Genomic DNA, 25,363 nt, shown 5'->3' on the forward strand with positions numbered 1-25,363 from the left:
GAATGGGGTTGAGAGGGAAGTGAATCAGCCATGATGGAATGGCGGAGAAGATGCAATGGACCAAATGGCCTAATTCTGCTCTAATGTCTTATGGTTTAAGCAGACAGGTCTTGGGTGGCAAGGGTCCTTAATCGGATGCGTCACCTTATGAAGATGTCTTTGATGGTGGGCGAGGGGAGGTGGTTAGTTCCTATGATGGAGGTGGCTGAGTTTACAACTCTCTGCAGCTCTTTCCAATCCCGTGCATTGGTGCCTCCATACCAGATGGTGGTGCAGTTAGAATGCTCTCCACAGTACATTTGCAGAAATTTGCTTGTCTTTGATAACAAACCAAATCTCTTCAAAACACCTAATAAAGTATAGCCACTGGTTCATTTTTGCCAGTTCCATTAATGTAGTGGGTCACTAGGACATTACCTCACAATTGCGCTCACTATTTGCACTACTTATTTATTTTTTTATACTTCTTACAGTAGCACGGTAATTCTTCTGTATTGCACTGTACTGCTACCACAAAACAACAAAGTTCATGCAGTACACTGAGTGGTCGTTTTATGAGGTACATGAAATGTCTAATAAAGTGGCCTCTGAGTGTATGGTCATGATCTTCTGCTGCTTTAGTCTGTCCATTTCAAGATTTGATATGCTGCCTGTTCAGAGATGCTCTGCTGCACACACCTCTGTTGTAACGTATGGCTATTTGAGTTACTGACTCCTTCCTATTGGCTTAAACCAGTCTGGCCATGCTCTTCTGACCTCTCCCATTAACAAGGTATTTTCACCCATAGAGCTGCCGCTCACTGGATACGTTTTTGTTTTTTTTCACCATTCTCCATAAACTCCAGAGACTACTGTGTGTCAAAAATCCCAGGAGATCAGCAGCTTCTAAAATGTTCAAACCATCCCCATCTGGCACCAACAATCATTCGTCTCCCAAAGTAACTTTGATCACACTTCTTCCTCATTCTGCCGTTTGGTCTGAGCGACAACTGAACCTCTTGACCATGTCGGCGTGCTTTTTATGCATTGAGTTGCTGCCAAGTGATTGGCTGATTAGATGCTTGCATTAATGAGCATGTGTACAGTTGTACCTAATAAAGTGGCCACTGAGTGAACGTCAGTGATAATAAACCTAATCCTGCGTGGTCAGAGGAGTCATGCTTTTTCAAGGAAGCTGTAAGATCGTCTTTAATCATTTCCTCTGACCGCCTTGTAATCTCTTACTTTGCAGAGCGAGGAATATTTTTTGTTCAGAGTCTGGCTCACAGCTACTCTGGTAATCTTGGCTGTCAGCAGGACTGTAAGCAATATAGATAGGAGATTGAACAAACAGATGAATAGTAGGTAAAATTTTGCAGAGTAAAGTACAGAAAGTATTGACAGATAAAATATCAAAATATGAGAGTGCAGAAGAGGTTCACCAGGATGCTGCCTGGCTTAGAGGGCATGAGCTATCACGAGAGACTGGATTAAACTGGGCTGATTTCTCTGGAGTGACAGAAGCTGAGGGGAGATCTGATAGAGATTTACAAGATTTTGACGTCAGAGATATTAGTTTCCCAGGGTTGAAATATCAAATACCAGAGGGTATGCATTGAAGGTGAGATGACGTAGGTTCAAAGGGAATGTGAGGGATAAGTTTTTAACTCAGAGAGTGGATGGATGTCTGTAATGCACTGCCTGTTGTGGTGGTACAGGCATTAGGGGCCTTTAAAAGACGTTTGAATAGGCACATGGATATGAGGAAAATGGAGGGATATGGACATGGTGAAGGTAGGAGAGATTAATGTTTTGGTGTTTTTGACTTGCTTTTTAGCTGGTTTGCCACAATATTGTGGGCCAAACAGCCTGTTCCTGTGCTAACTGATCTGTGTTCTATGTCTATTAACAAGAGAATACAATGAGACTGGAACTCATAAATGTTTTTTTTTAAATGTGGGGAAGAAAAATTCTAAAGAGATATTCCTAGATCAGGCCTAATCATCAGTTAAGTTCACAGAGTATCAGCTATGAATTCTTCTGAAGCGATTTCCCAGAATAAATGATAGCAATTCAAATCCCATCTTATATTCTCAGCAGAATTTTCTTTTCCACGAATAATAGTCTGCCAGTTAACTGCAGTGATGGCCCCCAAGACAATTTAAACTCTGGTGTGTCCAAATCTGGATGCATCTCTTCAGAAAGGACATCAAGGTCATAAAGAGACTCACTAAACTTGACTTGCAAGGCTAATATTGATCGCCCTAGAGCACAGCTTAAGAGGACATTAATCAAGGTATTCAAAATTCTGAGGGCTTTAGATAGAATTAATGGGGAGAACTTTTCAACGAGCAGGTAAGATGAGAACATAGATATCAGGCAATTAGCAGACAGAACAAGGTGGCAGGGAGCTGAAAAGAGGGAGACAGACTGATTCAATAGTCGCTATAATTGCGAAATTGGGTATAGACAATGAATGAAATTACAGGCTATGAGAAAATAATGAGTTTTGGGGTTTAATTGGAAAATTCATTTTTTTTAAAAAACAGTATAACTAAGATAGGCCAAATGGATCCTGTGTTGATTTTAGTTCTATGATGCATTGTATAAGGTGCTTTTGTGATGAGAAGAGAATTGGGAGACTATTCCTTAAAAGTACACTTAGTGACCACTTTATTGTGTACCTCCTGTATGTAATGAAGGGGCCACTGTGTGTATCTTTGTGGTCTCCTGCTGCTGTAGCCTATCCATTCCAAGTTTCGACATGTTGTGCGTTCAGAGATACACTGCTCTTGTTGGTTTGTTTATTATGTGGTGTGTCGTATGATGTGGGCAATCATGGTCTTTCCATGACCATGATTGTTCTTGGCAAATTTTCCTACTCAAGTGGTTTGTCAATGCCTTCTTCCGGCACTGTCTTTACAAGACAGGTCACCCCAGCCATTGGCTACTTGGGGGTCAGTGGTCACATAACCAGGGCTTGCGATATCTATCAGCTGCTTATAAAACCATCCACCACATGATCCCATGGCCTTACATGACCCTGATCAGGTGGCAGGGGGTGGTGGAGATAAGCAGGCGTTACACCTTGCCCAAGGGTGACCTGCAGGCTAGCGAAGGGAAGGAACCCCTCACACCTCCTTTGGTAGAGAGATATCTCCATCCTGCCTCCCTCAACACTGTTTTGAGTTACTGTCACCTTCCTGTCAGTTTGAACCAGTCTGCCCACTCTCCTCTGATCTTTCTCATTAACAAGGCATTTTTATCTACAGAAATGCTGTTTCTGCACCATTCTCTGTAAACTCTGCAGACTGTTGTGTGTGAAAATCTCAGGAGATCAGCATTTTCTGAGATGTACAAACCACCCAGTGTGGCAGCAACGATTATTCCACGGTCAAAGTCATTTAGATCACATTTCTTCCCCATTCTGCTATTTGCTGTGAACAATAAAATAACCTCTTGACCATGTCTACATGCTTTTATGCATTGAGTTGCTGCCAGGTGATAGGCTGATTAGATATTTGCAATGACGAGTAGGTGCACTGGTGTACCGAGATACTGAGTGTAGATGTGATCTGATTCAGGTGCTCAAAACCATGAAAGATTGTAAACCTGTGAATACGGTAGATTCTCTCATTTGTCCAGCTTGTGAGGAGCAAGAAGATGCACATGTAAGATCGTGGAGAAAAGAAAGATGCATTTAGGGAATTTCTTTCTGTAGAAGGATGTCAGAGCATGAAATGTGAAAAATAACTTCTTGGGGGGAAAAGCAGGTAAGAATGATGAGATAGAAATCTGTTTCAATGACAGGAAGGCTAACACTTGCCGGACAATGCACCTCACATGGCTGAGGAACTCAAAAGGTCAGGCAGCACCTACGGAGGGAAGTAGTTGGCACGGTAGTGTACCAGGTAGCACAGTGCTTTACAGCACCCTCTGTGAGGTTAGGTTTTGATTCCCTCCGCTGCCTGTAAGGAGTTAGTATGTTCTCTCTGTGACGATGTGGATTTCATCTGGGTGCTCTAGTTTCCTCCCACGTTCCAAAGACGTGCAGGTTAGAGCCAGTGAAGTTGGAGCTGGAAGTGTGGCGATACTTGCAGACTGCCCCGATCACAATCCTTGCTGATTCGACTTGATGCAAAATGATGCATTTCACTGTATGTTCCAGTTCAAGTTTGTTGTCATCTGACTGTACGTATCTACAACCAAACGAAACGATGTTCCTCCAGACCATAGTGCACCCACAATTCCTATTTCGTACAGAGCACTTAAAACAAAATATTACCACAGATAAGTTAATAAAACGTAATTCAAAATGCATGTGAAGTACATAGCATAGGTAAGCAGTAGATGGTTCAGTAAACAGTAAACATCTCACTGACCTAGTGATGAGACTTTGGTAATGGCAGGATATTCTTTAGTCTCACAGCCTTGAGGGTTCAATCTATACCCAGTCTGACTCAAGCAGCATTCAGTGAATTCATAGTTGATCTGTAAAAGAAATTGAGTATATTTAAAGTGGAGTTTGAAGGGCTGTTGATTAGTAAGGGTGTCAAAGGTTACAGGAAGAAGGCAGGAGAATGGGGTTGAGAGGGAAAATAAATCAGCCATGATGGAATTGTGGAGCAGAGATGATGGGCCGAATGGCCTAATTCTGATCCTAATTTTTATGGTCTTATAGTCTTAGGGTCTACCTGAGACAGAATCCATGGCCAAAATGAGCAAAACTGGCCTCTTCCTTGTGGTAAAATAAAGGAAATGCCAATGGAACGCTCTGACATCTAAGCAGTCCTCAGTGCAGACTGAAATGAGATTTACAACTTGATTTGGTGGATCTTAGATATTCACATGTGATTAAATAATGAATTATCTCTGCATAAAATTGAAAAACAAATGTTTCAATAAATATCATGGGCACACTAGACAGCTTTATAGTTAGTCTATGGTAAAGGTTTATTCCCTGGATGCATTAACTTGTAATAATATTTATGTTGATTTAATTTATTAAAGTGTTAGTTTATCACATTTTTCTTAAGAAACTCTATTAAGAAGTTTTATTACATGATAGATTAACAAATATGCTCTTGTGAGATCTCATCAAAATAATGAAAGAGCTTGATAGTTTTTAAAGAATAATTCACAAATTTATCCTCAGCATCTCTCAGGCTTTCATCATCATTGCTTTAACGGTTATTTCCTTTCTTCACCTCATGTTGAAATAGTCAGTGCAGTAGGCTGAATTGTCTGGGGCAATATGTCTTTATTTGCCCTCATTACCCTCAAGTCTAAATGGAATAATCACAATGGTGTCCATCAGAGCTGCACGCACGGATCACCATCACGGTGTCGCCCCAGAAGTAATGGCTGCACAGTACAAATGAACCGGGAGAGCGTTCCAACTGGCTGCATCACTGTCGAGTACGTGGAGGGGGCAGGTGGGCTACTGCATGGGATCAAGGTAAGCTGCAGAGAGTTGTAAATTTAGTCAGCTCCATCATGGGCACTAGTCTCCACAGTATCCAGCACATCTTCAAGGAGTGATGTCTCAAAAAGGTGGTTTCCTTCATTAAGGACCCCCCATCACCCAGGACATGACCTCTTCTCGTTGCTACCATTTGGAGTGAGGTACAGGAGCCTGAAGGCATACACTCAATAATTCAGGATTAGCTTCTAGGGGAAGAAGCTAGAAGCCAACCGATTTCTGAATGGACAATGAATCCATGAACACTACCCCTCAACTTTTTTATTTCTATTTTTTGCACTACAGTACTTATTTAATTTAACTATTTTATATATACTTACTGTAATACACAATTTTCTTTTTTCTCTACATCTGCGGTCACTTTGCTGAACAGTTAACTGCCGGGTAACTGTCGGCTAACTATTACTTGGATTGCACTACCTGTATGTATAATCTATATTTTAATTTATATTTATCATTATTATTGTTATGAGCAGAGAGACAACATCTGCCGGAAGTAAATTCCTTGTATGTGCATAGGTACTTGGCGATTAAAGTCTGATTCTGATTCTGATTCTGATCTTGCATTGTACTGCTGCCATGCAATCAACAAATTTCACGAAATATTGAAATACGCCGGTGATATTAAAATTGATTCTGATTCAGGTTATGCAAATCCTGGGCATTCCCGGGTTGTCCAGCATGCACTGCTCTGCAGCAGTTTACGCTCTGGCCTAACGTTTGCTGTCCGATAGCGAACTTGACACTGTTGCACAACGTGAATTTCTCAACTGGCTGGAGATTTCTGTCGAAGTACAACCAAATTTCTCCCCTCTATTTTAACAGAAAAGAATAATCACAAGATTTTAAGATTTTCTTTTTAAAGACTGGCTTAATTTATCAAATGGATATCGAAGCATTGAAAAATATAGTGAAATGTGTCATTTGATTCGAGGATGTGATGGGGCAGCTCACAGGTGTTGTCGTGTCCCCATATCCAACAGAGGATGCCCACAGATCACAAACGATAACCCGTAACTCTTTGGAATGTGACAGGAAACTGAAGTACTCAAGCGATTACAGGGAGATCGTACAAACGTCTTACAGCCAGCTGTGGGAATTGAACCTCAATCTTACTGCTGGCACCGTAAAGCATTACACTAACTACCATGCCTAATTAAAATTTGATCATCTACATAGGATTTCAGTAGAGTATTAGATTAAAACTCCTCTCAGGTAAGGATTGTAAAAATAACTACGAGTTTGGCAAAGTACATATTTTAAACTGTTTGCAAGTATTGTATTCAGAAATATTAAAGTTTTTTGTTTGAGTTGTTCAACGTGGGGAATAAAACACAGTAGAGGTTGGAAGCTGTCTAAGTCTAGGGAAAATACTTTTAACAAAGCAAGGCTACAGGAATGATTTGCTTTTTTTTTTCAAATTTTAATTGTGACTCCTCCGGCTCACATTTATCTCTGCTTTCATACTGTATCGTGAATTGCTCATTGACATTTCAATGACATTTAGCAGAAATTGCTTGTCTTCAGCTCCCTTTGTTTTTTTTTTCAGCCTATTATTATTTGTTTAAATGAACTTTCATGACTGTAGAAAAGATTGGAACAATAAACTGCCTTCATTGAGCTGCAGTTGAAGAGAAGACATGGCTGGTCGGACAGCATTTAGAGGAGAACTCTTTTTTGACAATTATATGTGAAGGTGCTAAGCTTTGAAAGGCCATGTGCTCTGGATGCTGTGTGCAGTATCTCTGATGTCAATGTAGGACAGATTTCATGTAATTAATCCTATGTGCACTCCTTAAAGTGTATGCTCCTGATGAGCAGTTTATATTCTCTGCATTCCTCAGATGCTTTTCAACTCCACTATCAGTGAATTTTCTGAGTGTAAGGAAATTTTTATCCCAATTTTAGAATGAATGCTGCTTTCAGATAACTCCTCCTCCTTCTGAATTCCCCTCCTCCCCAATCGTCACCCGCTTTTTGCTCCTCCATTGCTCTTCCTTGAGAATCAACCCTGTTCGCACATTTCCCTTTTGATTGTTTGCCTTTCCAATCACACCATCCCTGCCAGTTGTCCGCCATCAAGGACATATTCTAAAGGCAATGCCTCATGAAAAACGCTCACTGTCTCGGACATGCTCACTTCTCGTTATTGCCTTTAGGAATGAGGTACAGGAGCCTGATGACAAATACTCAGCATTTAATGTTATTGAGTTACAGCGCAGAATAGGCCCTTTGAGCTGCGCTGCTGGGCAAACCCTGATTTAAACCTGGCATAATCACGGGACAATTTACAATGATCAATTAACATACTAACCTGTAGGTCTTTGGACCGAGAGGAAACCGAAGCATTCAAAGGAGACCCACATGGTCACAGGGAGAACTCCTTATAGGCAGCAGCGGGAATTGAACCTGGGTCACGGAAACTGTGAAGCATTGTGCTAACCACTGCGCTACTGTGCTGTACTTTTCCCATTTTAAGAACACTTCTCCTCTGTTATCAAATTTCTGAAAAAGTCCATAAGCTCATGAACATTACCTCACTATTTTGCTTTCTCTCTGCATTATTTATTTATTTATTGTATTTTTTTTTTATTGTAACTTATAGTAACTTGCCGTAACAATGCGGATGAATTACTTTAGCCAGAAGGTGATAAATCTGTAGAATTCATTGCCACCGACTGCTGTGGAGGCCAAATCATTGGGTATATTTAAAGCAGAGGTCAATAAGTTCTTGATTAGTGAGCGTGTCAGCAGTTACAGGGAGAAGGCAGGATAATAGGGTTGGAAGGGACAATAAATTGGCCATGATGGAATGGTGGAATAGATTCAGTGGACCAAATGGCTTAATTCTGCTTCTATGCCATATGGTCTTAAGGACTTAACATCTGATTTTTAAAAATGTATTGCACTGCACTGCTGCCACAAATTTCATGACATATGACAGTGATAAGAAACATGATTCTGATTCTGATTTAGACTGAACTCCAGATTTGTTCCTGCCTTCCTGACTATTCTGTCCTCCTTGAATAATTTGTTTTTGGTTGGTACGGAAACAGCACTATGGCTGGCAGACAGGAAGGTTCAACAATGGGTAGGCAAAACTTCCCAAAGCATCACTGGCACTAACCTACCCACCATCAAGGACATGTATACAGAAAGTTAATAAGCATGAAGGATCCCACTCACTCTGCTCATGGACTGTTTGTACCACTCCCATCAGGGAGGAGGCTACGCAGCATCCACACCAGGACCACCAGATTCAAAAAACAGTCACTTTCCCCAAGCCGTAAGTCTAACCAACACCTCCACACATTAACTCAGCCACTACTTTATTATCTCTCTCAGTCACCTTATGTACAGCCCAGTGTCACTTTATGTTAAAGTACATAGTACATAAGCTATCTTATGTGTTTACAGTCGGCCCTCCTTATCTGCAGATTCCACCAACCGCAGATCGGGAAAACCCGGAAGTTCTCTCTCCAGCACTTGTTGTTTGAGCATGTACAGACTACTTTTTCTTGTCATTATTCCCTAAACAATACAGTGTAACAACTACTTACATAGCCCTTACATTGTATTAGTATTATAAGTAATCTAGAGATGATTTAGAAGTACAAGCAGTCCCCGGGTTATGAACGAGTACCGTCCCTGAGTCTGTCTTTAAGTCGGACTTGAAATCGGAACAGGTACATCCGGTATTATTTAGCATCAGTTAGTCAAATGTTTGTCTTTGTATATAGTATATATTTTACCTTTCAATGCAAATAAAACACTTAAGAAACATATGTATTTCAATAATTAAACCACTGCGTTGCTTAGTAATAATTGTAGCTTTCATCGGGGCAGGGCCTTTCACATGCTCCATTAAAATTGTTCCGATCGTTGACCGACTGTAGCCTAATACTTTTCCAATGACCGATAGCATTTCACCTCTTTCCGATCGCTTTATTACTTGCATTTTATTTTTAATCGTGATCATGATTACTTTCGTGAACAGAAGCACTGCAGATTCAGAGCTGAGTCCACCGGGCTGAGACAGGTTCAACAAGGTCTGGGGTTCCGCTGGGTCCTGAAGACCACTGCACTAAGACAGGTTAAATAAGGGACTTGAGCATCTGCGTTTTTTGGTATCTGTGGGGAGTCCTGGAACCAGTCGCCTGCGGATAAGGAGGGCCGACTGTATACATATTGCTTTTTTATTATTGCTGTGTACTTTATTTTGTGTGTGTGTTATTTTTGTGTTGCATCAGATCCGAAGTAACAATTGTTTCGTTCTCCTTTACACTTGTGTACAGGAAATGACATTAAACAATCTTGAACCTTGAATTTTGAATCTTTTACAGTTGACTCCATAATAATGGTTTCAGAATCAGATTTATTCCTAATGCATGTAAATATATTTGGCACAAAGTTGATCCTTGACCTTTGAAAGGCCCTGGAGCTCTCAATCATCTCTACTCCATCCCTTCATTTTAGAACCAGAACTTCTAAGGGTGACTGAATTCAAGTGTTTAAAGAGCTGAGGGACTTTACTTCCAGTAAAAGAATACTGTTTGATGTGACAAACAGCTTTAAAGTAATTGCCAAAAAGCATAAGGCAGTTACAAAAAATATTTTTACTCATTAGGCTAGAATGCATTGCCTGAAAGAGCACTGGAAGCAGATTCTAACAGGAGCTGATAGAGTACTGGAAAGGTCAAACCATTGGGGTTATGTGGAAATGGTGAGAAGGAACTGATAGATCTGATAAGCAGTGGAATGACATGAGACACTGTGGCAGGGTGTCAGCTCTGTGCTGTCAATAGCTTTGGACCTTGCACAATCATGCTGGTAACTCAGTATTTTGTGCAAATTGACAACAGAAATTGTCAGCAGGTCAGGTGTTATTTGAGGAGAGAGAGAGGCAAAGTTAATGCTCCAGGTTGAAACCCTTGTTCATTGGACCAGGCAGTTAATGATATAGCAAAATGGTCAGCTAGACAGAATCAAAGCTCTTTAATTGCCTTCTGTGTTTACTGGCATTAATACTGTGAAAATAAAACTACAGTCCAGTAGCATTCTCTTAATTTCGGCTTTTGACAATTGATATGTATGGAAGGCTGCTACAACTGTTGAACAACATGCACAAAATGCTGGAGGAACTCAGCAGGTCAGGCAACATCTATAAAGGGGATTAAACAATTGACGTTTCAGGCTGAGACCTTTCATTACAACTAGAAATGAAGGATGCAGAATCACCTCCACCCCACTTCCTTCCTTTTGTTCCACTGTCCTCTCCTATCAGATTCTTCCCTCTTCAGCCCTCTATCTCTTCCACCTATCAACCGCCAGCTTCTCACATCTTTGCCCTCTTCCCCCTAGCCAGCCATCTACCTTACCTCTCACCTAGGCTCACCTATCACCTGCCAGTTTGTACTTCTCCCTCTCCTCCCCTACCTTTTTGTTCTAGTTTCTTCCCACTTCCTTTCCAGTCCTGATGAAGGGACTTGGCCTGAAATGTTGACTCTGCTCCTCTCCGTAGATGCTGCCAGATGTGTGTGTGTGTGTGTGTGTGTGTGTGTGTGTGTGTGTGTGTGTGTGTGTGTGTTGCTCCAGATTTCCTTTATTTCCACAGTCTCATGTGTCTACAGTTGTTGGAGCCAACTGAAAGATCCTGTACCGTTGATGTTCAAGATAATGGTTAATTTGTTAAAAACCTGGTGGGTACCAGGAGATCAGCCAAAGTCAATCTACCTGAGCATGAATTTGGTTCAGCTTTTTAGATTCCCAGTAAAACCCCAATTTCTTAACAGAATGGTGGCTGCAGGAAGATTTAATTAAGACCATAAGATATAGGAGCAGAATTAGATCATTAGACTCATTGAGACTGTTCTGCCATTTCAACCCCATTCAATGCCTTCTCCCCGTGGCCTTTCACACCCCGATTAATCAAGAACCTATCAACCTCCACCTTAAATACATCCAGTGACTTGGCCTCCACAGCCGTCTGTGGCAACGAATTCCACAAATCACCACTCCGTGGCTAAAGGAATTCCTCCTCATCTCCATTAGGTAACAGACTGGGTTCTGATTACAGAATAAAATGATTAACCACAAATCTAACAGTTATTCCATTTTTCTATGACACCGAAGGGTGCACGCTATGACACAGTTAGTGAAGTTCCTGAAGCTTGGATGTTGTCACTACTGCAGTCCATGCCTTTACTTCTATGCTTTTTTTGCAGTTGTCACTTGCCACATTAACACAATCCACATCTCTACTGACTGGTTATTACTTCTCAGTATTCTTTCCCCTACCACCCTTGTCCTGCTAGAGGAAAGGTATCTTTTTTATGACAATTGCTTGACTTCAGGAGCATCCCAGTGAACCTGTTCTGCATCCTCTCCAAAATTTCCACACTCTTCCTATATTCCTGAAGTGGTGTTTGTGTCTGAGGTGGCTGTTTCTGCCACAGCTCCACTTCTAACGTGTTTTTGTCTCCCTTATGGGCACCGCCGTGTCTCAGCGTCTTGTGGTCCATGAACACCCTGGGGTTCTCTATCTCCCTCTCACTGCGATATTGAAAGGGTTTTCTCCCCCTTGCCTCCCCCACAGTGAGAACACTTCCCCGCTCCACATTCCAATCATTCTCGCATTCCAGTAATCTTTGGGAAGTGGGAGCACCTGGGGAAAAGGAACGTAGAACAGTGGAGCACTGTACAGGCCCTTCGGCTCACAGTGTTGTGGGGCAAAGGCAGGAAAATGGGGAGGAGAATGGAAATAAGTTAGCCATGGACCACTTCTGCTTTTATTTCCTATGGACTTTTAGGCCTCTAATCAGAAAAGGATGAATACTGAACAGATTGTATTTATTTATTTAGCGATACAGCGTGGAATATGTCCTTTCAGTCCTTTGAGCCATGCCGTCCCTTCAACCCAACAACCCTGATTTTATTTGGACCTCATCACAGAATGACTAATTAACCTACTCGGTAGGTCTTTGGACTGTGGGAGGAAACCAGAGCACCGGGGAAAACCCAGGCATTCCACGGGGTGAATGCACGAGAGTTCCTTACAGAAGAGCACCAGGATTGAACCCTGAACTCCAGAATGCCCCGAGCTGCAGTAGCTCTGTGCTAGCTGCTACACTACCATAGCACCCCAGATCAGCTCATAAACCTTTAAATTTTAGAATGTGATTTGACTTTGCAAGTTTTGAGAGCCAGTCTGAGTTATAACCCTGGGGTAAAACTCGACCTGAAATGTCCTAACAGGTACACTGAGAAACCTTGGCTGAGCAGCTGAGGTTTTTGCCAATACAAAGGCCAGGAGACTTCTCTCCTCTGACCTTTCTCGTTAACAAGCATTTATTCCCACAGAACTAACACACTCTGGATGTTTTCTTTTGTTTTTTGCACCATTCTCTATAAACTCTAGGGACTGTTGTGCATGAAAATCCAAGGAGACAAGCAGTTTCTGAGATACTCAAACCACCCCATCTGGCACCAACACTAGATAGAGTGCAGAGGAGATTTACAAGAATATCGCCCAAAATGGAGAATGTGCCTTCTGAGAATAGATTGAGTGAATTTGGCCTTTTCTCGTTGGAGCGACAGAGGATGAGAGGTGGTTGATGGATGTGTTTAAGATGATGAGAGGCATTGATCATGTGGATAGTCAGGGGTTTTTTCCTAGGGCTGAAATAGCTAACACAAGCGGGCATAGTTTTAAAGTGCTTAGAAGTAAGGACAGAGGGGATGTCGGGGGTAAATTTTTCACACGGAGAGTGAGGAGTGCGTGGAATGCACTGCCAGCGACGGTGGTGGAGGCGGATACAATAGGGCTTTTAAGAGACTCTTAGATAGGTATGTGGAGCTTAGAAAAATAGAGGGCTATACAGTAGGTAATTCTAGCCAGTTTCTAAAGTAGGTTCCATGGTCAGCACAACATCGTGTGCTGTAGATTTCTTTGTTCTATCTTCTAACAATCATTCCATGGTCAAAGTCACTTAAATCACATTTCTTCCCTCATTATGATATTTGGTCTGGACAGCAACTGAACTTCTTGACCATATCTGTGTGCATTAAGTTGCAGCCACATGACTGGCTGATTAGATTTTTTCATTAACAGCAGGTGTACAGGGGTGCCTAATAAAGTGGCCGTTGAGTGTGTACTGAGCCAGGATAAAGGCAATTGGATGTAGTAGAAATATTTGAGCTAATTTACATAGTTTTATGGGGAGAAAGCTTGGGAACAGAATTAAAACGGACAATCCTTTCAATATGTCATGGTTTGTGTGGCTGATTGTATAATTTTGTGATTATATGAAACATAAACCAGTTTTTCACCAAGCATTTCATTATTTAGTAGAATATTATTACATTGTGTAATGTGTATTGTTACTCTGAAGAAAAGGACAGACATTAAAACCAACAGTTAATATTGGCTGAGAATTTGCCTTGGGAGATTTGTAGAATATAATGTTATGCTATGAACACAGCCACCAGTTTGCTTTATTAACTGCAGAGGAATGAAAGGTTTTTGCACATGTACAAGCTGGCAACTTGCCTCTTTTGCTCTCGTTAAGATTAAAAATGAAGTCTGAAATGATACTTTTTATATTTCTGATCAAGTACTTACAGGACACAAATGATATTAATAAGACACTGAGCTACATATTGTAATCATTATAATGTTTACTTTAGATCAGTGGCATAGGGTGGCGTAGTAGCATGGTGGTTAGCACAACACTTTACAGTAGCAGCGACCTGGGATCAGTCCCCGCTCCTGCCTGTAAGGAGTTTTTTACATTCTCCTCGTGACTGTATAGGTTTCATCCAGCTGTTGCGGTTTCTTCCCACATTCCGAAGATGTACTGGTTAGTAAGTTAATTGTCCATTGTAAATTGTCCCATGATTAGGCTAGGATTAAATCAGGGTTGCTGGGCACATAGCTCGAAGGGCAGGAAGGGCCTATTCAGTAACATATCTCAATAACTAGACTTATAAATCCTGCCGAACTATTTCAATGGTACATGTTTTTTTTTTATTACACTATTGTGATGCAGGAACAATTCATTTGGCCTAGTAAGGCAAAACTCAGCAGACTGCACACCACAGGGGAATCCTTCTACTCTGCTTCACTTTTGCCTTATATATCAGCTGACTCGTGAAATTGTAGAGTCTTAGAACACTACAGCACTGAAACAAAAGCCTTGGGCCATTTGGTCCATGCCAAACTGTTATTCTGCCTAGTCCCATCGACGTACACCCAGACCATATCCCTGCATACTCCTCCCATCCATGTACTGGTCCAAACTTTTCCTCCATGTTGGAATCGAACCCACATCCACCACTTTCACTGGCAGCTGATCCCACACTCACACTACCCTCAGGTTCGCCTTAACCATTTAATCATTGTATTTTACAATATGTAACGTGCAATACTGGAATGGGGCAGCCACTCCTTCTTTTAATTTTAGAGCTGTCTGTTTTTAGTTCAGCTGTAACTTAGATGTCATTCTAAATAACTCAGACATTATTTTTGAATGTAGTCAGTGTGCTTTTAGTGACTGGATTTCCTGTATGCTATTTTGCACAGAATGGAATAGCACTTCAATCTCCTGGTGTCTTCAGCAATGACAATAAAGTTCTAAGTTTCTCTCTGCAACTTTTAACTTTTCACCCTTAACCCATGACCTCTCTTCAGGGTTCAGGGTTGGTGGAACACTGATCTCTGAAACTCTTAGACTCTGGTCATCGCCCAGAATTTTGAATAAAAAGGTCTTATCAGTCACAGTGTCATCCAATGCTACTGACAGGGTAATCTTTCAAATGAGATATAAAATTAACCATTTTCTTGCTTGAATGACAAGTGCTCAACATTTCTGATTAAACAACTTTATCAGAAACATTATGCATTTTACTCACTTCCTTCTCCACAGATGCTACTGAGTACTTCCAGAATTCTCTCTTTTATTTTCGATTCATAACATCAGCACTGCTTTACTTTAGTTTAAAATGATAAGATGCACCACGGTAGCACAGTGGGGGGGGGGGGGGTAGGGGGAGTTATAAATGTAACATTTCTTAATTAGGCAACATCTTTCTGGAATCACATTGAGTCCTAGCCCACTGCTCCAATATAAAAGCAGAAAATACTGAAAATACTCAGCAGGACAAGCAGCGTCTGTGGGGAGTGGAAGATAATGCGATGTTTCTTGTTAATGACCTGGCTCCAGCTGCTCTCTCAAATTAATATAAATAAACCCATAGCATTATTTTCAATAAGCGCAGAAAGATTATACCTAGTCTGTGCTGAACCACTTAACCTGCCTACTCCCACCAACCTGCACCCAGACCACAGTTCTCCATACCCCCACCATCCACATACCTATCTAAACTTCTCTTAAATGTTGAAATCGAGCTCGTATACACTGCTTGCTCTGGCAGCTAGTTCTGCACTCTCACCACCTCATGAAGTTTCCCCTCATGTTCCCCTTAAACTTTTCACCTTTCACCCTTAACCTTTGACCTCTAGTAGGGGAAAAAAGTACTCTCATCTTTGTTAACCTTTGAACTGATTCAGCAATCTACAGGCTTCCTTTCAAGGACTCTACAACTCATGATTTCAGTGTTATTTATTTTTTACATGCACAATGTGTCCTTTGTTGTACATTTGTTGTTTGTCAATCTTTGGTCATGTATCTTTTTTTTATAAATTCTATTACATTTTTTATTTTCCTGTGAATGCCTGGAAGAAAATGTATTATGTACTTGGATATTAAATTTACTTATCCATTTGTTGAAACATTGCTACTTGTAGGAGCTCAAAATGCATCGACTGCACTGCCGTAGAGTGAATTCTTTGTAAGTACACCTTTAGCTTTACCACGCATTGACACACTCAAAAACAGAAGCAAATTACTATGTTACAGTATTACAGTAGGATGCAGTCGATGTCCTACTGTGTTTTCAAATGCCTGGCTGCTGCCTAGAATAGTTCCTGATATTGAGTCACTTTGTCACTTTATCACTTTATCATTCCCTTGTCAGGATCACTTTAGTGCATACAATCGGTCCATGTACAGTACTGTGCAAAAGTCTTATTCTGATATGGACGGAGAGTGGGAGGGGAGCAGGGAGATGGGAATTATGGTTGGGGAAAAGGAGAAGGGAGAGCAGAGGGAGTGGGAAGCACCAGAGAGACTTTCTGTAATGATCAATAAACCAGTTGTTAGGAATCAAATTACTTTACCTGGTGTTTCAGGGCTGGGTGTGTCTGCACCCTTGCCACCTCTTGCCCCTGGTACTTGTTTTCTCCCACTTGTCCCACACCCCGCCCGTGACACTCCATCCTCACCATTCCCAACATCCTTTGCTCCTGCCAGATTTACAAGCTCGCTCTGCGCTCCACGTTGACAAAAGCAGTACTGTGCAAAAGTCATAGGCACCCTAGCTGTATATATGTGCCTGAGACTTTTGCACAGTACTGTACATAGCTAATGGTCGGTCAACCTCGACGCTTTGCAATTCGCCTACCGGAGCAACAGGTCAACGGATGCCATCTCTCTGGCACTACATTCCTCCATAGGACACCTGGAGAATAAAGATGCATATGTAAGGCTCCTTTTCATCGACTACAGCTCTGCCTTTAATACCATCATTCCAAATAAACTGATTCCTAAGCTCCGGAACCTGTGTCTTGGCACTCAGATCTGCAGCTGGATCTTCAACTTCCTCACAGACAGGACCCAGGCTGTAAAAATAGGGGACAAGCTCTCCTCTACAATCACTCTGAGCACCGGTGCCCCACAAGGCTGTGTACTCAGTCCCCTGCTGAACTCACTGTACACCCATGATTGTGTAGCCAAGTTTCCATTGAACTCAATATATAAGTTTGCTGATGACACCACAATTGTAGGCCGTATCTTGGGTAATGATGAGTCTGAGTACAGAGAGGAAATTAAGAACCTGGTGGCATGGTGTGAAGACAATAACCTATCCATCAATGTCAGCAAGACGAAGGAATTGGTTGTTGACTTCAGAAGGAGTTGTGGACCGCATGACCCCATCTACATCAGTGGTGCACAGGTGGAACAGGTCAAAAGCTTTAAGTTTCTCGGGGTGAATATCACAAATGACCTGACTTGGTCTAACCAAGCAGTGTCCACTGCCAAGAAGGCCCACCAGCATCTTTACTTCCTGAAAAAGCTGAAGAAATTTGGCCTGTCCCCTAAAACACTCACTAATTTCTATAGATGCACCGTAGAAAGCATTCTTCTAGGGTGCATCACAACCTGGTATGGAAGTTGTCCTGTCCAAGACCGGAAGAAGCTGCAGATTGTGAACCTAGCCCAGCACATCACACAAACCAATCTTCCATCCTTGGGCTTACTTTACACCACACGCTGTCGGAGCAGTGCTGCCAGGATAATCAAGGACAAGACCCACCCAGCAAACACACTTTTTGTCCCTCTTCCCTCCGGGAGAAGGTTCAGGAGCTTGAAGACTCGTATGGCCAGATTTGGGAACAGCTTCTTTCCAACTGTGATAAGACTGCTGAACGGATCCTGACCCGGATCTGGGTCGTACCTTCCAAATATCTGGACCTGTCTCTCAGTTTTTTTGCACTACCTTACTTTCTCTTTTCTATTTTCTATTTATGATTTATAATTTAAATTTTTATTATATTTACTATCGATTTGTACTCCAGGGAGCGCAAATCGCAGAATCAAATATCACTGTGATGATTGTACACTCTAGTATCAATTGTTTGGTGACAATAAAGTAAAGTAATAAGTAATAAAGTAATAATGTGTTGGCGCATGGCCAAGTGGTTAAAGTGCTTGTCTAATGATCTGAAGGTCGCTAGTTCGAGCCTTGGCTGTGGTTGCGTGTGTGTCCTTGAGCAAGGCACTTAACCACACATTGCTCTGCGACAACACTGGTGCCAAGCTGTATGGGTCCTAATGCTCTTCCCTTGGACAACATCGGTGGCATGGAGAGGGGAGACTTGCAGCTTGGGCAACTGCTGGTCTTCCATAAAATAATTCCATGGTCTATCGAGACTAATGGAGGCCTACACTACACACTACACACAGCTAATGTATATATGGTGACACACAGTTACTTGTACACTGTGTTGTATAGGTTTGCTTTTATATTTATATTCATTGGCTTTTTCTTGTTGTTTTTTGTTGTGCCCTTTATGATTATTGTGTTTTTTATGCTGCATCAAATCTGGAGTAGCAAGTATTTTGTTTTCCTTTCTGAAGAATGAAATAAACAGTGTGAAATCTTGAATGTAGTTTCAAGCCTTCCTTTGAGAACCCTGTTGAAATCGCCCCACAGTGCTGATAGGAAGAGAGTGCCTGAACTGTGAACTGGGTATAATGACAAATGTCGCCAGTCGAAGTTGCATGGGAGGCTGAGTATAAGTAGGATGAGATTATAGTGCTGTATCTTTAAATAAAATTAAGACACTCATATCTGAGCACAATGCTAAGTGAATATGACTGTGCGTGACTGATCAATTCAATTGATAGAATAAAATAATGAATCTTCTGCATTCTTAGCTTTAAAAATGTTTCAGGTGTTGCCAAAGGTCTCAAATTTGGGGGGAATTAGTACAATATCTTATTCCCAAGCATCTTCACCTCAATATTCACATTCTCAATATTCTTTTTTCCATAAAGTTGCATTAAAAAAAGGTTGTTCTATATTTTATGATGGTGGTAGGTCAGACCAGCCAGACCCTGAATCATCCTTGTGGCTGCATTAACTGTTTGCAGCATCACTGATACATTTGAGTCTTGGGTCAGAAACCATAAGGCATAGGAGTGGAATTAGGCCATTCAGCCCATCAAGTCTTTTCTGCCATTCAATCATGGCTGATTTATTATTCCTCTCATACCCATTCTCCCGCCTTCACCCTGAAACCTCTAACATCTTTCCTAATCTAGAACCTATCAATCTCGCCTTTGACTATACCCAATGACTTGGCTCCATAACAATCTGTGGCAATGAATTCAACAGATTCACTAGCCTCTGGCCAAAGAAATTTCTCCTCATCTCTGTTCTTCTGAGCTGACGTCCTTCTGAGCTGTGCCCACTGAGGTCTTGATCTCACTGCTGGACGTTAAAGCAAAGCGGGTCGCAAGCGGCCACTAAGAGTCAGGCAGTGAGTATGGAAGTCCCAAACCAGACCTTCCTGACAGATTCTTGACAAGTTGTGTGATCAAAATTCCTTTCAATGTCCTTCAAAATATCTCTATAATTAAATTCGGTCAAAACAGATTTAAAAAACAACTGGAAAGAAATAGAAACAAATCACAGAACACTGAGAAATTAATTAGAAAGCTCACATTAATTCATTGCTGGAAACCTGAACTAAAAGCAGAAAATTTTAGCAATTGTCAATATCAGACAGTATCTGTGAAAACGGCGTAAGAACTCTTTCTCTTTTCTGAAATGTTGCCTGACCTACTGAATGTTTTCAACAGTTTTTTGTTTTTATTCCATACTTACCTATCAACTTTTGAAGTCTACTTTCAAATAAATGTAACCATTCTACGTCTAACACCCATGGCTTGTGGGAAACCATGATGCTGGACCGAAGCTGTATCTGCTTCTCGGGCTCAGCACAGTGAGTCCAGTTGATGGACGGTGAGAGGCAGCACTACGGGTTAGACCTCCAGCGTTTGGCCTCCCGTACGTTCCTGACCGCAGCACAGTAATGCACAGACACAGGGACACACAGTTCACCCGGCCCTTCTGAGCTGCCAGCAGAAGTTCAGAACACATCGACTCAAAATAAACAAGTACATTTGTGAGAAAGTCTAACTGTTCTTTGCTTGTCTTAATGATATATGGGATAAGTCAGCGTTATCCAGGAATCTTTTGTTTGCCTCTCTGATATTAAATATGAATGGGTGGAGAAACAGAACTACATTTTGCTGAATTCAGAGCGATCAGTGCAGAGAACATATTAAAAAGCCGTAGCCTCAGGTCAGGGCTTTGATTTTTCATTTTCATTCTGCCTGCAGAGGTCTCAGTGTCCAGGAACAGCAGAGAGGAACTGTGATCTGTGATCTCTGCATGATGTCCAGGATCTCCAAGGGTTCCTGGACTGACTTAAATAGCCATGAATGTGCTCAGTTGCTGAACCCATGAGGCTTTCCTCTCACCACAGTCTACTGTTCGTGCTCTCACACAGACTTTACAGGACAGGCGACTCAGGTTCAATTCCTGCCACTGCCTGTAAGGAATCTGTACTTTCTTCCCGTGACCGCGTGGCTTTCCTCCAGGTGCTCCGGTTTCCTCACACAGCCCAAAGATGAACTGGTTGGTAGGTTAATTGATCATTATAAATTGTCCCTTGATTAGGAAAGGGCTAAACTGGGGGATTGCTGGCCGGATTGGCTTGAAGGACCGGAAGGGCCAATTCTGTGTCGTATCTCAATAAATAATAAATAACACAGGTACTTAAGCACATTTGCTTATATGTATACGTGCCTGTAGACATTCATCACACAAGTGCATGTTTAGCATTCTCATATGTGTACGTATGATCAGGGTCACGTGAAGCCATGGCAGCAGGCGGTGGATGGCCGTATGAGCAGCTGGAGCAGATCACGAGTCCTGGTTGTGCGACCACGGATGCCAGGCAGACAATCTCGAAAGAACATTGATAATAGCTGGGTGGGGGGTGGGGAGGGACCAGAATTGCTCACGTCAAGAAAGGATGTGCTGACATTGGAGAGGGTTCAATAGAGGTTCATGAAGATGATTCTAGGGTTGAAAGGCTTGTCCTATGAGGAGAGTTTGATGGCTCTGGGCCTCTACTCACTGGAATTCAGAAGACTGGTGACCTTGTTGAAACCTATTGAATGTAGAAAGGCCTTGATAGAGTGGATGTGGAGAGGATATTTCCTGTGGTGGGAGAGTCAAAGACCAGAGGACACAGCCTCAGAATAGAGGGGTGTCCCTTTAGAATGGAGATGAGGAGAAATTTCTTCAGCCAGAGAGTGATGAATCTGTGGAATTTGTTGCCACAGGCAGTCATGGAGGCCAAATCATTGGGTATATTTAAGGCAGAGGTTGATAGATCCTTGATTATTCAGGCAATGAAGGGATACGAGGAGAAGGCAGAAGACTGGGGCTGAAAGAGAAAATCAATTAGTCATGATGAAATGGCAGAGCGGACTCGAGGGGCCAAATGGCCTAATTAAGTTCTTATATCTTATGGTTTTATGGACCATGTATACATGCCATCAGAACCACCACTTGGAAAATAGCTTTTGGCTTGATGTCTGGAGCCAAAAATCTACTTAGACCTGATTGATAGTGTATGTCAATGTGTAATTCAAGCAAGGGGGACAGATTATGTCCATGATACCATTACGGATGAAAGTCAGTGCTTACCAGTCCAACTTCTAATATGTATAAGTAGTTTAAATGATGAAACGAGGTTGATGAATATTTGGATTGCAAGTAGCCTAAATCTACGGCACCACATTCATAAAGACCACACAGAGAAATTGATGTTTTATCCTTGGGGAAGTAGAATGATGCTACAGGGTGTTTACAGACTGTTTCATCTCTGTACCCTGTACAAAATGTGGGAAGGCTCACTGCTCACAACAAACAAGATGAGAAATCCACTACGAAGTGATGAACTACTTCTTTACAAGTAGTGGGTTCTAGTCCTGATGAAGGGTTTCCGGCCGAAATGTCAACTGTTTACTCTTTTCCATAGATGCTGCCTTGCCTGTTGAGTTCCTCCAGCAATTTGTGTGTGTTGCTTTGGATTCTGGTGGTTATCTTTTTCTTTACCAGTAATCAGAAATTCTCCCCGACAGGAGCTGGGGATGAAGGAAGACAAAATATAAACAAAAATGTGGTAGCTATTTGGTGCCAATAACTATTTTCTACCTTTATTTCTGAACAACTTTGTGTTTAGTGTGTAGTACTAGCAGTGAAGGTGCCAATTTTGGCTCTGGCATCATGCCTGTTGTGTAAAGGTTGTGGTATTTTCTGCATGCTGATCTTCCCAAATAAGATTCATTCTCTTTTTTTCCTTTTCTCTTCCATGACCCACGCAGCCAGGGAAGACAACTCTGCAACATTCCGAGGATCGGAGTACTTCTGTTACGACCTGTCGCAGAACCCCATCCAGAGCAGCAGCGATGAGATCACCTTGTCCTTCAGGACCTGGCAGCGGAATGGGCTGATCCTGCACACAGGGAAGTCAGCTGACTATGTAAACCTAGCGCTGAAAGACGGAGCAGTTTCACTAGTCATTAACCTGGGATCTGGTGCTTTTGAGGCGTTGGTTGAACCAGTAAATGGGAAGTTCAATGACAACGCCTGGCACGATGTCAAAGTGACACGCAATCTGCGACAGGTAATGGTGGAGCCGCGTGTTAAGTTGCTAAACAAAAAAAAACACAGGCAGGATGGGAAGAGATAAAGTGAAGTGGTCATGTTCACGTAAAACGACACAGGTCAATCTATGTATCCTTTCCCCCTACCTTTCCTCCTCCCTCCAGAGAAAAAAAACTTTGCTAATGGTTTATTTTACAGCCCATTTTCTTTTACTTTTCTTCATTCTCAGTTTAGTTTGTTCGGTGTCCTATCTTCAGAAAGCTTGATGGCTTTTATTTCCTAAATTTCTGGTTCCCTTGGTTCTGTTGAGGCTTTCAATCTTGTTCCCTTATTTTGTGATGCATTTCTTATTGTTTATTGGTTTTAGTTGTTTTAATCATTTTCATGAACTAAGGCTTAGTTTTTTGGGCAATAACGTTGTATGCTGGAATGATTGTAAACTCATGTTTTCTACACGGCTGGCTGCAATTCTTTTCCTTTGTCTGTATATGTGAGTGATTTTCTTAGCTCGGACTGGAGCACTAATTACCCTTGTGTTGACCCATTTTACTTCATTCTTTGCTTCCTTAGGCAGAAATCTCTGTCAGGGGCCATCACTTTTCTTGATGGTTTTGGACGACTGAATGCTTCTGTTAATAATAACCTCACCCTGTAAAGGTCCCAGGACTAGTGACACTGATTATGTCTTCTACGAGAGAGCTTCAAGAAATCGAGCCTGTTTCTTATTACTGCCTGGCAGTATTGCTGTTGAACTTTAAACGAGAGTCAGTACTTGTGTTTTTTCTCAATGGTTAAATGGAGGGTGTTGTCTCTTTTTGCCTTAGAGTATCTCCAATAGTACTTTTGGATATTGTGTTGTAATTAAATTGGTCTACTGGTTTATTTATTTCTAGGAAGATTCGATTAAGTTAGAAAGAGGAATTGTAGTTTGATTATATATAACCAGGACAATGTTTTGAGAGTATAGCCCTGATGTAAATCAGATTTTCCAAATTAAGTCCCAACAAGGTTGATAATGAAAGAACATTGACAATGACACATTGAAGGCGCTAATAAGCTAATCCAGTTTTAGGATCAATTTCAGGATTTAATAAAGTTTGGTTTGTGGTAATGCTAATGTTTTTGATGAGGCATACAAAACTAAGCTTACTGTTTTTTTAAAAAAAGAAATAGAGGTCACTGTGTAATTTGATGAAAAGAAATTAATTAATGACAAAGAGTTGTTGAGAACTATTTTACTCGTTTTTTGGTCTGCTTTGGTCCTGTAAATTTGTTGCATCTTCTCTATATGTCAATGACACGCTTTTAAAAAGAAACTAACACTAATCATTCATGGAATGTGTCATTTTACTAACCGTTACCTAACCAACTAATGTACTAACACCCGAATTATCATCATGTTTTATTTTAAGTAACAATCGTTCTGTTCACAATTTTTAATTTCCTTTCTTCCCCTTTTCCGCAAAGCACTCAGGCATTGGACACGCTATGGTAAACAAACTACATTGTCTGGTAGATATCATTCTTATTGTCTCTTTTTTTGGGTTTGCCGTGTGTTCCCCTCTTCCTCCACCCTTCCTTTTTTTTGTTCAGTGTAGACACCATTACAATGAGGAAATGGGGTTGGTATCTCACCGCTTACTTCAGTCACCTTTTTTCTCTTTCCCGTTTCCTTTCCTCCTCCTACCACAACTAGTTTGTTTCGTTTCTTTTGCCAGTTTTTCTTTTCCTTTTTTTCTTTCTCGTTGCCACACACTTAGTTCAGACCATCATAGGGCCTTTAGCCTAAAGAGCGAGCCTCTGCGTCTCTTGGTAGTGGCTCTGGGCTAACTGACCAGAGCTCAGTTATCCCCAGGAATGGGCTCTGCCAGCTACATTATGTACATAGTGCATGGCATGAACAAGATTAAACTTCAGTGTTACTGGAAAAAAAAGAAGACCCCCAGTACAACCTCCATCCAACATCTGCCTTCTAACCTACTTCCACTAACATGTCTATTGTTAACCTCTTCCTCCTCCTTTTCCCTTGGACTTTCCTTTCTCCACTGCATACACACCACCCCTCTTATCCTTCTCATGTGTTTATCTGCATGCTAGTGACAGCAGTGCGACTGTAGCTTCCTTCCCCCCCCAACCCACCTCCCCCCCCCAACCCTTGTTCCATGGCTTTGGTTTTTTGCATGAGTGTGTCGAGTTTGGCACATGCATGGTTTTTCCTTTGGTTTGGTTTTCTTTTTGGTTTCTTTTCTCTTTATTTTTATTTTTTCTGAGTTGTTTTAAGAACGAGGTGATGCAGCTGCTCACAGTGATGAAGTTGGTGACTTTTTTCATAGTTGAGCTTTTGACTCATGTCATGCACATTCATGCTGTGGACGGTAAGAGTTCTCTCCTAATGCATGCTTGTTAGTGTTCAAGTAAAACTTAGAGCGGGGAAGAGAATTACAAAAAAAAAACTGTCTGATTGATTTCTCCAACTCAAGTTTTTTTTAAAAGAAATAAATTGGCATAAAATGATAGATGGTTCCATTTTCTTGC

The 25,363-nt window shown here is 41.5% G+C and overlaps 1 protein-coding gene across 42 annotated transcripts in view; it reads left to right on the plus strand.

Moving 5' to 3' along the window:
- Positions 1–25,363, plus strand: part of nrxn3a (neurexin 3a) — a 2,216,268-nt gene that overhangs the window by 542,991 nt on the left and 1,647,914 nt on the right. For 29 of the 42 annotated variants that reach the window (XR_012098174.1, XR_012098175.1, XR_012098176.1 and 26 more), the window contains 2 exons: positions 22,546–22,847; positions 24,296–24,319. Coding sequence is in view for 36 of the 42 variants with exons in the window: in XM_073039307.1 (XP_072895408.1) it covers positions 22,546–22,847; positions 24,296–24,319 (326 nt within the window). In the remaining 6 variants the exon portion in view is untranslated. The remainder of the gene's footprint in view (positions 1–22,545; positions 22,848–24,295; positions 24,320–25,363) is intronic. The other 13 variants (XR_012098178.1, XM_073039313.1, XM_073039324.1 and 10 more) reach the window with 1 other exon arrangement.

The sequence above is a fragment of the Hemitrygon akajei genome, chromosome 3, assembly GCF_048418815.1.
Source record: "Hemitrygon akajei chromosome 3, sHemAka1.3, whole genome shotgun sequence".
NCBI classification, from domain to species: domain Eukaryota; kingdom Metazoa; phylum Chordata; class Chondrichthyes; order Myliobatiformes; family Dasyatidae; genus Hemitrygon; species Hemitrygon akajei.